This window comes from Marmota monax, unplaced genomic scaffold, assembly GCF_021218885.2.
Source record: "Marmota monax isolate L192 unplaced genomic scaffold, Marmota_monax_Labrador192_F-V1.1 WCK01_AAM20220418_F8-fsc00001, whole genome shotgun sequence".
In the NCBI taxonomy this organism is placed as follows: domain Eukaryota; kingdom Metazoa; phylum Chordata; class Mammalia; order Rodentia; family Sciuridae; genus Marmota; species Marmota monax.
The window spans coordinates 50,573,896-50,589,352 of record NW_026693777.1 but is presented as its reverse complement, the minus strand read 5'-3'; the positions used below and the strand labels follow the sequence as shown (position 1 = coordinate 50,589,352).

The following is a 15,457-nucleotide window of genomic DNA, read 5'->3' as shown; positions in this document are numbered from 1 at the left end:
GAAGAATAAAAATTGCCAGTAACATGGGACTTTTGCCAAGGAAAGCTGCAGGAATTGGGCTGAGACAAGCCAATGTGGACTGCAACCAGCAAAGCCATAGAAGCACAGCTACACAAGCCCTTTGGAGAAAACATCAGGATACTGTGTGCTATAGATGCTGGACATAAAGCTACAAGACTTCCTTGCCCAGCTGGATTTTGGCCTTGTTTTGGTTCTATACCAGTATTAATGGAAATGCTTACTATGTGTCTTTATATAATCGATACATGTAACTTGCTTTTAAGTTTTACAAGAGCTCCTGCTGAGAGTTTGCCTTGAGTCTCTGAACAGACTGGAATTGAACTTTTGAGCAATACTCAAATGGTTGAAACTATGAGGACTCTTGGAAATGGACTAAATGTATTTCACATTGAGCATGAAGTTTTGGGAGCCAGGGGCAGAATGTTATGGTTTAGATAACAGGTGTACCCAAAAGTTCATGTGTGAGACAATGCAAGAAGGTTTCAGGTAAAATGATTGGGTTATGAGAGCCTTAACCCAATCAGTGAATTACTCCCCTTATAGAGATTAACTAAGTGGTAACTGTAGGCTGGTAGGGCATGGCTGGAGGAAGTGTATCATTGGGGGCGTGCCTTTGTGGTATACATATGAGCTTAGTCTATTTCTCTGCTTCCTGGTGTGATGTCTTGAGCTGTTTCACTCCACCATACTCTTCCACCATGATGTTCTGCCTCACCTTGAGCCCTGAAGAATGGAGCTGTCTATGGACTGAAATCTCTGAAACAGCGAGCCCCCAGATAAACTTTTCCTCCTCTAAAATTATTCTTATTGGGTTTTTTTTAGTTACAGCAGCAAAAAAGCTGATTAAACCATCCATATGGCAAATAAGCACAAGAAAAGATTTTGACATCACTAGTTAGATTAAATTAAAATTTAAAAACACAGTGATACTACCACACACTTAGAAGCATGGTTAAAATTTCAATGGGAGGGAGAGCCCACTCACCCTATGCCACCACAGGCCAGATTTCCGGAGGGAGAGCCCGCCCACCCTGTGCCACCACAGCCTGGATATCTGGAGGGAGAGACACCCCCGGCCTGCGCAGAGAGCCACCCTGCACTGAGGTTCCTTATTCACCAAAGCGTGGCTCCCCAGCCAACATCAGGAGACAAATAGACTTGAGGCTGCCACCGCCATGAAACTGGGATAGCACTGCTTCTATCAAGGGACAACAATAAGGACCTGGTAAGACGTCACCAAAGTCCCTATGGGCCTGGCTGCACCAGAGCTTTGTCTACCAGGGGTGCTAATAGTTATCCTGTTGCTGAGATAACAAGGAGTCTTGCAAGGTGTTGCCTATCTCTTGTTGCCCCACTTCTTATGATTACCCTCTCACTAGTCATATAATCTAATACCTCCATAATATTCTCACATCCTACCTCATAAACATCTCAGCCAACCCCCCAATCCCCACTTTCACCATCAGAAACTGTAAACCATTATGCAAACCTATTGACTATATGGTAGAAGATAACCAAACTCATCATTTCTGATTATAGTGACAAAACTATTAATGTAAAAATAGAAGCTAACTGATATATGACTGCGCTTTTGGTACATTGAGTGCTGTAATATTGTTCTCTCCCTTAAAAGCAAGGTATTGGTAAACTGTAGGGATACTATAATAAGGCAGAAGCTGTAATACTGCAGATCTACATTGCAAGAGAGGAAAACACATAGACATCATGAAAAAACAAGGGAGGAAAGTGCCCCAAACAAACCAAGATACTACAATAATAGAATCCATAGATAGTGCAATAGGTAAAATGTCAGAGAAGGAATTCAAAATATACATAACTAAAATGATTTGGGAATTAAAGAATGAACTTTAAATTAAAGAACTGAGCAGATACAGGCAAAAATTGATCACTCCAACAAAGAGATAAGAGAACAAATTCAGGCAACCATTGATCACACCAACAAAGAGATAAGAGAGCAAATACAGGTTGCAAGAGATTACTTCAAGAAAGAGATAGAGATATTTAAAGAGAGAGAGAGAGAGAGAGAGAGAGAGAGAGAAATCCTGGAAATGATAGAAACAATAAAAGAACTCAATAGCTAGTATCACCAACAGACTAGATCACTTAGAAGACAGGACCACAGACAATAAAGACAAAATATACAATCTTGAAAATAAAGTTGACCTCACAGTGAAGATGGTAAGAAACCATGAACAGAACATCTAAGAATTATGGAATACCATCAAAAGACCAGATTTAAGATTTATTGGGATAGAGGAAATTTCAAAGATTCAAATCAAAGAAATGCACAATCTCTTCGATGAGATAATATCAGAAAATTTCCCAAGCATGAAGAATAAATTGGAAAATCAAATACAAGAGGCCTAAAGAATATTGAATGTACAAAATTACAACAGATCTACACCAAGACACATTATAATGAAAACGCCTAGCTTACAGAATAAGGATAGAATTTTAAAGGCCACAAGAGAGAAAAACCAGATTACCTATAAGGAAAGACCAATTTGGATCTCAGCAGATTTTTCAACTCCGACTCTCAAAGCCAGAAGACCCTGGAACAAGATATACAAAGCTCTAAAAATTTACGGATGCCCACCGAGAATCTTATATCCAGCAAACTTAAGCTTCAAATTTGATGATGAAATAAAAACATTCCATGATAAACAAAAGCTAAAAGAATTTATAGCAAGAAAGCCTGCACTACAAAACATTCTTGACAAAATATTCCACAAGGAGGAAATGAAAAACAACAATGAAAATCTGCCAAGGGAAGAACAACAATAAAGGAAAAGCCACCCAAAGGAGAAACCAAGTAAAGCTAAATACCAAAATTAAACAAAAATGACTGGTAATACAAATCATGTCTCAATAATAACCCTAAATGTTAATGGCCTAAACTCACCAATCAAAAGACATAGGCTGGTATATTGGATTTAAAAAAAAAAAAAAAAAAAGACCCAACAATATGCTGCCTTCAAGAGACTAATCTCATAGGAAAAGACCTCCACAGACAAAAGGTGAAAGGTTGGGATAAAATATACCATTCACATGGTCTACGCAAGCAAGCAGAGGTTTCCATCCTCATACCAAATAAAGTAGACTTCAAGCCAAAGTTAATCAAAAGGGATAAAGATGGACATTTCATACTGCTTAAGGGAACCATACGTTAATAAGACGTAACAGTTATAAATATAAATGCCCCAAACAATGGAGCATTTACGTTCATCAATCAAACTTTTCTCAAGTTCAAGAGTCAAACAGACCACAACACAATAATTCTGGGTGACTTCAACACACCTCTTTCACCACTGGATAGATCATCCAAACAAAAGCTAAACAAAGAAACTAAGCAAATCTCAGTAAATACAAAAAAGTAGAGATACTACCCTGCATTCTTTCAGACCATAATGGAATAAAATTTGAAATCAATGATAAAATAAAAAATAAAACTACTCCAACATCTGGAAACTAAATAATATAATATTAAATGAACAATAGATTGCAAAAGACCTAAAAAACAGATTAAAAACTTCTTAGAGGTAAATGAGAACACTGATACAACATATTAAAATCTCTAGGACACTACAAAGGTAGTTCTAAGACGTAAGTTCATCGCATGGAGTTCATTCCTTTAAAGAAGAAAAAGTCAACAAATAAATGACCTAACATTACATTTTAAAGCCCTAGGAAAAAAAGAACAAATCAATCCCAAAAGCAGTAAGAGACAGGAAATACTTAAAATCAGAGCGGAAGTCAATGAAATTGAAACAAAAGAAACAATTCATAAAATTGACCAAACAAAAAGTTAGTTCTTTGAAAAAAATAAATAAAATTGATAAACCATTAGCCATGCTAATGAAGAGAAGAAGAGAGAAAACTCAAATTACTAACATCCATGATAAAAAAGGAAATATTACGATGGACACTACAGAAATAGAGAAGATAATTAGAAATTGTTTTGAAAAATTGTACTAAAATAAAATAGAAAATATCGAAGGCATCAATAAATTTCTATAGGCATATGATATGCCCAATCTAAATCAGGATGATACACACAATTTAAGCAGATCAATTTCAAGCAAGGAAATAGAAGATGCCATCAGAAGCCTATCAACTAAGAAAAGTCTAGGACTGGATGGATATACAACTGAGTTCTATAAGATCTTTAAAGAAGAACTAACACCAATACTTCTCAAACTATTTCATGAAATAGAGAAATAAGGAACACTTCCAAACACATTCTATGAGACCAATATCACCCTGAGTCCAAAATCAAACAAAGACATATCAAAGAAAGAAAACTTCAGACCAACATCTCCAATGAAAATAGATGCAAAAATTCTCAATAAAATTCTGGCAAATCAAATATAAAAACATATCAAAAAGATAGTGCACCATGATCAAGTAGGGTTCATCCCAGGGATGCAACGTTGGTTCATCATACAGAAATCAATAAATGTAATTCATCACACCAATAGACTCAAAGATAAAAATCATATGATCATCTCAATAGATGCTGAGAAAGCATTTGATAAAATACAGCATCCCTTCATGTTCAAAATGCTAGAAAAACTAGGGATAACAGGAACATACCTCAACATTGTAAAGTCTATCTATGCTAAGCCCCAGGCCACCATCATTCTAAATGGAGAAAAATTGAAAGCATTCCCTCGAAAAACTGGAACAAGACAGGGATGCCATCTTTCACCACTTCTATTCAACATAGTTCTTAAAACTCTAGTCAGAGCAATCAGACGGATGAAAGAAATTAAAGGGATATGGATAGGAAAAGAAGAACTCAAATTATCACTATTTGCCAACTATATGATTCTATACCTAGAAGATCCAAAACATCCCACCAGAAATCTCCTAGAACTAATAAACGAATTCAGCAAAGTAGCTGGATATAAAATCAACACCCATAAATCAAAGGCATTTCTGTATATCAGTGATAAATCCACTAAAAAAGAAACTAAAAAAAAAACTACACCATTTACAATATTAGGAATATTATGGAATAAATTTTAACAAAAGAGGTGAAAGACCTCTACAATGCAAACTACAACATGCTGAAGAAAGAAATTAAAGAAGACCTTAGAAGATGGAACGATCTCCCTTGTTCTTGAATAGGCAGAATTAATATTGTCAAAATGACCATACTAACAAAACCACTATACAGATTCAATGAAATCCCAGTCAAAATCCCAATTATATTCCTTATAGAAATAGAAAAAGCAGTCATAAAATTCATCTGGAAAAAAATAAAAGACCCAAAATAGTCAAAGCAATCCTTAGCAAGAAGAATGAAGCTGGTGGCATTACTATACCAGGCGTTAAACTATACTACAGAGTAACAGAAACAAAAATAGCATGGTATTGGCACCAAAATAGACTTTTAGACCAATGGCACAGAATAGAGAACACAGAGTCTAACCCACATAACTGCAGTTATCTTATATTAGACAAAGGTGCCAAAAACGTACATTGGAGAAAAAAATAGCCTCTTCAACAAATGCTGGGAAACTGGAAATCCACATGTGACAGAATGAAATTAAACCTCTATCACTCACCATGCACAAAACTCAACTCAAAGTGGATCAAGGACCTAGGAATTAAACCAGAGACTTTGCGCCTAATGGAAGAAAAAGTAGGCCCAAATCTCTATCAAGTCAGATTAGGTCCCAACTTTCTTAATAAGGCTCTTATAACTTAAGAATTAAAACCAAGATCAATAAATGGGATGGATTCAAACTAAAAAGCTTCTTCTCAGAAAAAGAAACAATCAGTGAGGTGAAGAGAGAGCCTACAGAATGTGAGCAAATCTTTACCACTTGCACATCAGATAGAGTACTAATCTGTAGGATATATTAAGCACTCAAAAATCTTAACACCATAAAACCAAATAACCCAATCAATCAACATATGAAAAAATGTTCAACATCTCTAGCAATTAGAGAAATGCAAATCAAAACTAATATAAGATTTCATCTCACTCCAGTAAAAATGGCAACTATTAAGAACACAACAAGGGCAGAGTAGGCCCAGCGGCCCGCCGGCATGGTAGACACGTCACCCCAATTGGAGGAGGGGCAGAGAAGAGCCGCCGCCCGTGCCTGCAAGGTAGGCAGGCCTGCGACCGACCGGCAGAACAGGCCCAAGGGCCCGCCGGCATGGTAGACATGTCACCCCAATTGAAGGAGGGGCAGAGCAGAGCCGCTGCCTGCGCGTGCAAGGTAGGCAGACCTGGGATCGACTGGCAGAACAGGACCAGCGGCCCACCAGCATGGTAGACACATCACCCCAATTGGAGGAAGGGCCAAGCTGCCGCCCGCAAGGTAGGCAGAACGCACATCCCGGAGAAGGGGCCCAGCGGCCAGCCGGCCTAGTTGAAAGATCACCCCAATTGGAGGAGGGGCAGAGCCGCTGCCCGCGCCTGCAAGGTAGGCAAACCTGCAACCTGGAGAACAGGCCCAGCAGCCCGCCAGCGTGGTAGACAGATCACCCCTATTGGAGGAGGGGCCCAGCCGTTGCCCGCAAGGTAGGCAGACCACGTGACCTGGAGAAGGGGCCCAGCGGCCCACCGGCGGGATAGACAGATCACCCCAATTGGAGGAGGAGCACAGCCGCCGCCCGCTCCTGCAAGGGAGACATTGCAACTATACAAGAGCAATATAAATATATAGGGGGAAAATTCAATAACACAACAGTTTCATCAAGCAGAAAGAAACGCGAGCAGTATGAAAAGACAAAGAAAGAAAGGACCACAAGCAATGCAGGTCAACTCAACTTTAGAAGAGGTAATAGCTGCAGCAGAAGGAATGTCAGATAAAGAATTCAGGATTTACATGCTTCAGATGATCTGGAGTCTCAAGGAAGACATTAGACAGCAAAATCAGACAATGAAAGATCACTTTGACAATGAATTACATAAACAAATCCAAGAAGCAAAAGATCAACTATACAGGGAGATAGAGGTTATAAAAAACAAACAAACAGAAATCCTAGAAATGCAGGAAGCAATAAACCAACTTAAAAACTCAATGGAGAATACTACCAGCAGAGTAGAACACTTAGAAGATAGAACATCAGACAATGAAGACAAAGTATTTCAACTTGAAAAGAACATAGACAGCTCAGCAAGACTGTTAAGAAACCATGAGCAGAACATCCAAGAAATACGGGATAACATAAAGAGACCAAACTTAAGAGTCATTGGGATACAGGAAGGTACAGAACTCCAAACCAAAGGAATGAGCAATCTATTCAATGAAATAATACGAGAAAACTTCCCAGACTTGAAGAATGAGACAGAATCCCAAATCCTAGAAGCCTACAGGATGCCGAATGTGCAAAATCATAAGAGATCCACACCTAGACACATTATAATAAAGATGCCCAACATACAGAATAAGGAGAGAATTTTAAAAGCTACAAGAGAAAGGAAGCAGATTACATTTAGGGGTAAGCCAATCAGGATAACAGCTGATCTTTCAACACAGACTCTGAAAGCTAGAAGATCCTGGAATAACATATTTCAAACACTGAAAGAAAATGGGTTCCAACCAAGAATTGTGTATCCAGCGAAATTAAGCTTCAGGATGGAAGATGAAATTAAAACCTTCCACGATAAACAAAAGTTTAAAGAATTTGCAGCTAGAAAACCATCTCTTCAAAACATCTTCGGCAAAACATTACAGGAAGAGGAAATTGAAAATAACAATGAAAACCAACAGTGGGAGGTAGGACAGTAAATGGGGGGGGAATAATCAAAGAGGAAAACAAACCATGTTTAGTAACAGAAATAAACAAATATGGCTGGAAGAACAACCCATATCTCAATAATAACCCTAAATGTTAATGGCTTAAACTCACCAATTAAGAGACACAGGCTAGTAGAATGGATCACAAAACTAGACCCAACAATATGCTGCCTACAGGAGACGCATTTGATAGGAAAAGACATACATAGACTGAAGGTAAAAGGTTGGGAAAAATCATATCACTCATATTGACTTCAGAAACAAGCAGGAGTGTCCACACTCATATGAAATAAAATAGATTTCAAGCCAAAGTTAATCAAAAGGGATAAAGAGGGACACTACATACTGCTCAAGGGAACCATACACCATCAAGACATAACAATCGTAAATATATATGCCCCAAACAATGGTGCAGCTATGTTCATCAAACAAACTCTTCTCAAGTTCAAGAGTCTAATAGACCACCATACAACAATCATGGGAGACTTCAACACAACTCTCTCACCACTGGACAGATCTTCCAAACAAAAGTTGAATAAAGAAACTATAGAACTCAATAATACAATTAATAACCTAGACTTAATTGACATATATAGAATATACCATGCAACATCAAGCAGTTACACTTTTTTCTCAGTAGCACATGGATCCTTCTCAAAAATAGATCATATATTATGTCACAGGGAAACTCTTACACATTATAAAGGAGTAGAGATAATACCATGCATCTTATCTGATGATAATGGAATGAAACTGGAAATCAATGATAAGAGAAGGAAGGAAAAATCATGCATCACTTGGAGAATGAACAATAGGTTACTGAATGATCAATGGGTTATAGAAGACATCAAGGAGGAAATTAAAAAATTCTTAGAGATAAATGAAAACACAGACACAACATATTGGAATCTATGGGACACAATGAAAGCAGTTCTAAGAGGAAAATTCATTGCCTGGAGTTCATTCCTTAAAAAAAGGAAAAACCAACAAATAAATGATCTCACACTTCATCTCAAAATCCTAGAAAAAGAAGAGCAAAACAACAGCAAAAGAAGTAGAAGGCAAAAAATAATTAAAATCAGAGCTGAAATTAATGAAATCGAAACAAAAGAAACAATTGAAAAAATTGACAAAACTAAAAGTTGGTTCTTTGAAAAAATAAATAAGATCGACAGACCCTTAGCCATGCTAGCGAAGAGAAGAAGAGAGAGAACTCAAATTACTAGCATACGGGATGAAAAAGGCAATATCACAACAGACACTTCAGAAATACAGAAGATAATTAGAAATTATTTTGAATCCTTAAACTCCAATAAAATAGAAGATAGTGAAGGCATCGATAAATTTCTTATGTCATATGATCTACCCTGATTGAGTCAGGAGGATATAGACAACCTAAACAGACCAATATAAATTGAGGAAATAGAAGAAGCCATCAAAAGACTACCAACTAAGAAAAGCCCAGGACCGGATGGGTATACAGCAGAGTTTTACAAAACCTTTAAAGAAGAACTAATACCAATACTTTTCAAGCTATTCCAGGAAATAGAAAAAGAGGGAGAACTTCCAAATTCATTCTACGAGGCCAACATCACCCTGATTCCTAAACCAGACAAAGACAATTCAAAGAAAGAAAAACTACAGACCAATATCTCTAACGAACCTAGATGCAAAAATCCTCAATAAAATTCTGGCAAATCGGATACAAAAACATATCAAAAAAATTGTGCACCATGATCAAGTAGGATTCATCCCTGGGATGCAAGGCTGGTTCAATATACGGAAATCAATAAATGTTATTCACCACATCAATAGACTTAAAGATAAGAACCATATGATCATCTTGATAGATGCAGAAAAAGCATTAGACAAAGAACAGCATCCCTTTATGTTCAAAACTCTAGAAAAACTAGGGATAACAGGAACATACCTCAATATTGTAAAAGCTATCTATGCTAAGCCTCAGGCTAGCATCATTCTGAACGGAGAAAAATTGAAGGCATTCCCTCTAAAATCTGGAACAAGACAGGGATGCCCTCTCTCACCACTTCTGTTCAACATAGTTCTTGAAACACTGACCAGAGCAATTAGACGAAAGAAATTAAAGGCATAAAAATAGGAAAAGAAGAACTTAAATTATCACTATTTGCAGATGACATGACTCTATACCTAGCAGACCCAAAAGGGTCTACAAAGAAACTATTAGAGCTAATAAATGAATTCAGCAAAGTGGCAGGATATAAAATCAACACGCATAAATCAAAGGCATTCCTGTATATCAGCGACAAATCCTCTGAAGTGGAAATGAGGACAACCACTCCATTCACAATATCTTCAAAAAAAAAAAAAAATACTTGGGAATCATCCTAACAAATGAGGTGAAAGATTTATACAATGAAAACTACAGAACCATAAAGAGAGAAATAGAAGAAGATCTTAGAAGATGGAAAAATATACCCTGTTCATGGATAGGCACAACTAACATCATCAAAACGGCGATTTTACCAAAAGTTCTCTATAGGTTTAATGCAATGCCAATCAAAATCCCAACGGCATTTCTTGTAGAAATAGATAAAGCAATCATGAAATTCATATGGAAAAATAAAAGACCCAGAATAGCAAAAACAACTCTAAGCAGGAAGTGTGAATCAGGCGGTATAGCAATATCAGATTTCAAACTATACTACAGAGCAATAGTAACAAAAACAGCATGGTACTGGTACCAAAACAGGCGGGTGGACCAATGGTACAGAATAGAGGACACAGAAACCAATCCACAAAATTACAACTATCTTATATTTGATAAAGGGGCTAAAAGCATGCAATGGAGGAAGGATAGCATCTTCAACAAATGGTGCTGGGAAAACTGGAAATCCATATGCAACAAAATGAAACTGAATCCCTTTCTCTCGCCATGCACAAAAGTTAACTCAAAATGGATCAAGAAGCTTGATATCAAATCAGAGACACGGCATCTGATAGAAGAAAAAGTTGGCTACGATCTACATACTGTGGGGTCGGGCTCCAAATTCCTCAATAGGACACCCATAGCACAAGAGTTAATAACTAGAATCAACAAATGGGACTTACTCAAACTAATAAGTTTTTTTCTCAGCAAAAGAAACAATAAGAGAGGTAAATAGGGAGCCTATATCCTGGGAACAAATCTTTACTCCTCACACTTCAGAGAGAGCCCTAATATCCAGAGTATACAAAGAACTCAAAAAATTAAACAATAAGATAACAAATAACCCAATCAACAAATGGGCCAAGGAACTGAACAGACACTTCTCAGAGGAGGACATACAATCAGTCAACAAGTACATAAAAAAATGCTCACCATCTCTAGCAGTCAGAGAAATGCAAATCAAAACCACCCTAAGATACCATCTCACTCCAGTTAGATTGGCAGCCATTATGAAGTCAAACAACAATAAGTGTTGGCGAGGATGTGGGGAAAAGGGTACACATGTACATTGCTGGTGGGACTGCAAATTGGTGCAGCCAATTTGGAAAGCAGTATGGAGATTTCTTGGAAAGCTGGGAATGGAACCACCATTTGACCCAGCTATTCCCCTTCTCGGTCTATTCCCTAAAGACCTAAAAAGAGCATACTACAGGGACACTGCTACATCGATGTTCATAGCAGCACAATTCACAATAGCAAGACTGTGGAACCAACCTAGATGCCCTTCAATAGACGAATGGATAAAAAAAATATGGCATTTATACACAATGGTGTATTACTCTGCATTAAAAAATGACAAAATCATAGAATTTGCAGGGAAATGGATGGCATTAGAGCAGATTATGCTAAGTGAAGCTAGCCAATCCCTAAAAAACAAATGCCAAATGTCTTCTTTGATATAAGGAGAGTAACTAAGAACAGAGTAGAGAGGAAGAGCATGAGAAGAAGATTAACATTAAACAGAGATGAGAGGTGGGAGGAAAAGGGAGAGAGATGGGAAATTGCATGGAAATGGAAGGAGACCCTCAGGGTTATACAAAATTACATACAAGAGGAAGTGAGGGGTAAGGGAAAAAAAGGGGGAGGAGAAATGAATTACATTAGATGGGATAGAGAGAGAAGAGGGGAGGGGAGGCGAGGGGGGATAGCAGAGGATAGGAAAGGCAGCAGAGTACAACACACACTAGTATGGCAATATGTAAATCAGTGCATGTATAACCGATGTGATTCTGCAATCTGTATACGGGGTAAATATGGGAGTTCATAACCCACTTGAATCAAAGTGTGAAATATGATATATCAAGAACTATGTAATGTTTTGAACAACCAACAATAAAAATTTAAAAAAATAAATAAATAAATAAAATGTTTAATACTATTAACTGAAAAAAAAAAAAAAGAACACAACAATTAGTATTAGTAAGGATGTGGGGGGAAAGTCCTACTCATACATTGCTGGTAAGGCTGCAAATTGGTGCAGCCAATCTGGAAAGCAGCATAGAGATTCCTTGGAAAACTTGGAATGGAACCACCATTTGACCCAGCTATCCCACTCCTCGGTTTATACCCAAAGGACTTAAAAACAGCATACTACAGGGATACAGCCACATACATATTTATAACAGCACAATTCACAATAGCTAAATTGTAGAACCAAACTAGATGTCTTTCAGTAGATGAACGGATAGGGAGACTATGGAATATATACACAATGAAATATTACTTCCGCATTAAAGAGAATAAAATCATGGCATTTGCAGGTAAATGGATGGAGTTGGAGAATATAATGCTAAGTGAAGCAAACCAATCCCAAAAAAACAAACGCCAAATGTTTTCTTTGATATGAGGATGCTGACTCATAATGCGGATGAGTGGGGAGCATGGGAAGAATGGAGGAACTTTAGATAGGGTAAAGGGGAGGGAGGGGAAGGGAGGGGGCAAGGGAGTAGGAATGATGGTGGAATGAATTAGACATCAGTACCTTAAGTACATGTATGAAGACACGAATGGTGTGAAAATACTTTGTGTACAACCCAGTGACTTGAAAAATTGTGTTCTATATGTGTAATATGAAATAAATAGCATTCTGCCATCATGTACAACAAATTAGAATAAATAAAAATGATATTTAAGGGCTGGGGATGTGGCTCAAGCGGTAATGCGCTCGCCTGGAATGCGCAGGGCACTGGGTTCGATCCTCAGCACCACATAAAAATAAAATAAAGATGTTGTGTCCACCAAAAACTGAAAAATAAATATTAAAAAATTCTCTCTCTTTCTTCTCTCTCTCTTTTAAAAAAAATATTTTTAAAAATAAAAAGATAAATGAATAAAGATTTTAAGAAAAATAATAGTGAAGTAAAAAACAAATAAAATTATTTTGAGTATTTGCAAAAAAAAACTTCAACACATGCTAACAGGGATGTAGAACTACTTTAACTCTCATACACCACTGGTAAGGACATAAAATAGTACAACCACTTTGGAAAACAGAAAATTTCTTAATTTTGGTAAGCCAAACACTCCACTACTATTCACCAAGAAAAATAGGAGCTATCTACCTTGATAATTCACCTCTACTTCCCTAATTCAATTTTCATGATCCTTCACTACTGCTCCTGGGATCATTTGCCAAATATTCTTCTTTTTTTCCAAGTCTATCTCTGGATCTGCTTTTGTGAAAAATAAAACCAAAACCATATATTCACCAATGTGGAAATAGTTAATTTTAGTAAATTGATATGACAAAACTTTTTACAGCCATAAATATTCATAAACAATGGCACAGAATACGTTTGAGGGGCTGGGGTTGTGGTTCAGCAATAGAGTGCTCACCTAGCACATGCGGGACACTGGGTTCAATCCTCAGCACCACATAAAAATAAATAAATAAAATAAAGGTATTGGATCCAACTACAAATAAATATATATTTTTTTAAATGTTTGAGATAATATAAATTTTTCTTTAAAGGATCCAAAATGTAGATAAGCTATGTTAGAAACCATACAAAATTAGTAGGAAAAAAAATTCTATGCAGTAAGCTTCATATAAAGTAAGAAATCTCTATGTCTACAACCTAATATAGTGCCTTATCAAAAATACTTGCTGAACTAATGAATGTCATTGTAGCAAACTGACTGATGAACAAAAAGCCAAAAATAAAATGTGCCAACTATATGTTCTTTTATAATCAAATCTATAATGATACAGTGATGCATCACTTAGTGATAGAATAATTTATTCAGAGAAATTCATCATTAGGCAATTGTTTTCACTGTGCAAACAACAAATATAAAGTACTTACATAAACCTAAATGGTACAGCCTATATACACCTAAGTCATATTGCTCCCATGCCACAAACCTGTACTATAGACAATTATAACACAAAATATTAAGTATTTGTGTATCTAAACATATTCAAAAAAGAAAAGATACTATAAAAATATTGCATGTATGAAAGATTTAAAATGGTACACTTGTAAAGGGCTCTTACCATGAGCGGAGCTTGCAAGATGAAATTGCTTTGAGTGAGTGAATGGTGAATAAATATGAAGGACTATGACATTTCTATACATGACAAAACTTCATAAACGCTCTACACTTAGGCTACACTAAACTTACTAAATTATTTTTCAATTTATTTCCTTAGCTTACTATAACTTTTTTACTTATAAACTTTTTAAAACCTTTCTGACTCTTTTGTAATAACACTGGACTTAAAACACATAGGCAATAGGAATTCTCAATTTTTATTATAACCTCATGGGATCTCTATCCTATAGGTGATCCATCATTAACGAAAACATCATTATGTGGCTCATGATTATACAAGTAAGGCTTATCACAAGAATGCAAAGATGGCTCAACATTAGAAAATCTATTGAAGTAATTCACCACATTAGAAAAACTGATCTTCAAGACTAAAGAGACATTTAATAAAATTCAGTACCCATTGCTGAATTTTTTTAATATTAGTAAACTAGAAATTTTTTTAAAAAAAAACTACTTATTCATCTTAATAAAGTATACATACTAGAAACCCCTATTAAGCATCAAATTGTCTTATACTGAGGCTAGAACATGAAAGAAGAGTGACAACAATATCTAAAATCACAAAGCTTACACTATACTGAGAGATACAAATAATGGTAATACCTTCTAGTAAGATGTTCTGACAAGAGAATTAAAGGATGCCATAGTAACAAAGGAAAGGCAACACAACTGCCTTTTCTGGAGACTGTTACTTGAGTAGATGATAAATACCTTCTGGGCAAGAACAGATTGCTCAGTATCTAAGACAATGTGTAGTACATGGTTAAGTCTTCAATAAATGTTTCTTAAATGAATGAACAAAATGAACAAACATTAAATAGTGGCCTTAGATAGTTTCAAATATCAAGTATGAAATATCAATAAATTACATAACTTACTCTAAATTTGATATCTTCTAAAGAGTCCACTTGGGTACAAAAAACACCACCATACTTCACATACACAGATTACACACACATTGGCAATCCTAAATACTCACGGATACAAGGGATTTGTGTTGGCCAGCTGAAGAGTGTGTGTTTTCACAGGTTCCACAGCTATTAACATATCTTGTTCTACAGCCATAGGAAGAACAGAATATCCACAGTAATCTATGTGCTCTCCTAGAAAAGACAACATTTTTTTTAATCAC

General features: G+C 36.4%; 1 protein-coding gene across 4 annotated transcripts in view; it reads right to left on the bottom strand.

Moving 5' to 3' along the window:
• Positions 1-15,457, bottom strand: part of Galk2 (galactokinase 2) — a 147,713-nt gene that overhangs the window by 106,344 nt on the left and 25,912 nt on the right. For 3 of the 4 annotated variants that reach the window (XM_046461197.1, XM_046461198.2, XM_046461196.1), the window contains exon 3: positions 15,305-15,428. In XM_046461197.1, the coding sequence (XP_046317153.1) occupies positions 15,305-15,428 (124 nt within the window). Of the gene's footprint in view, positions 1-15,304; positions 15,429-15,457 lie in introns of those variants that run through there. The other variant, XM_046461199.2, reaches the window with a different exon arrangement.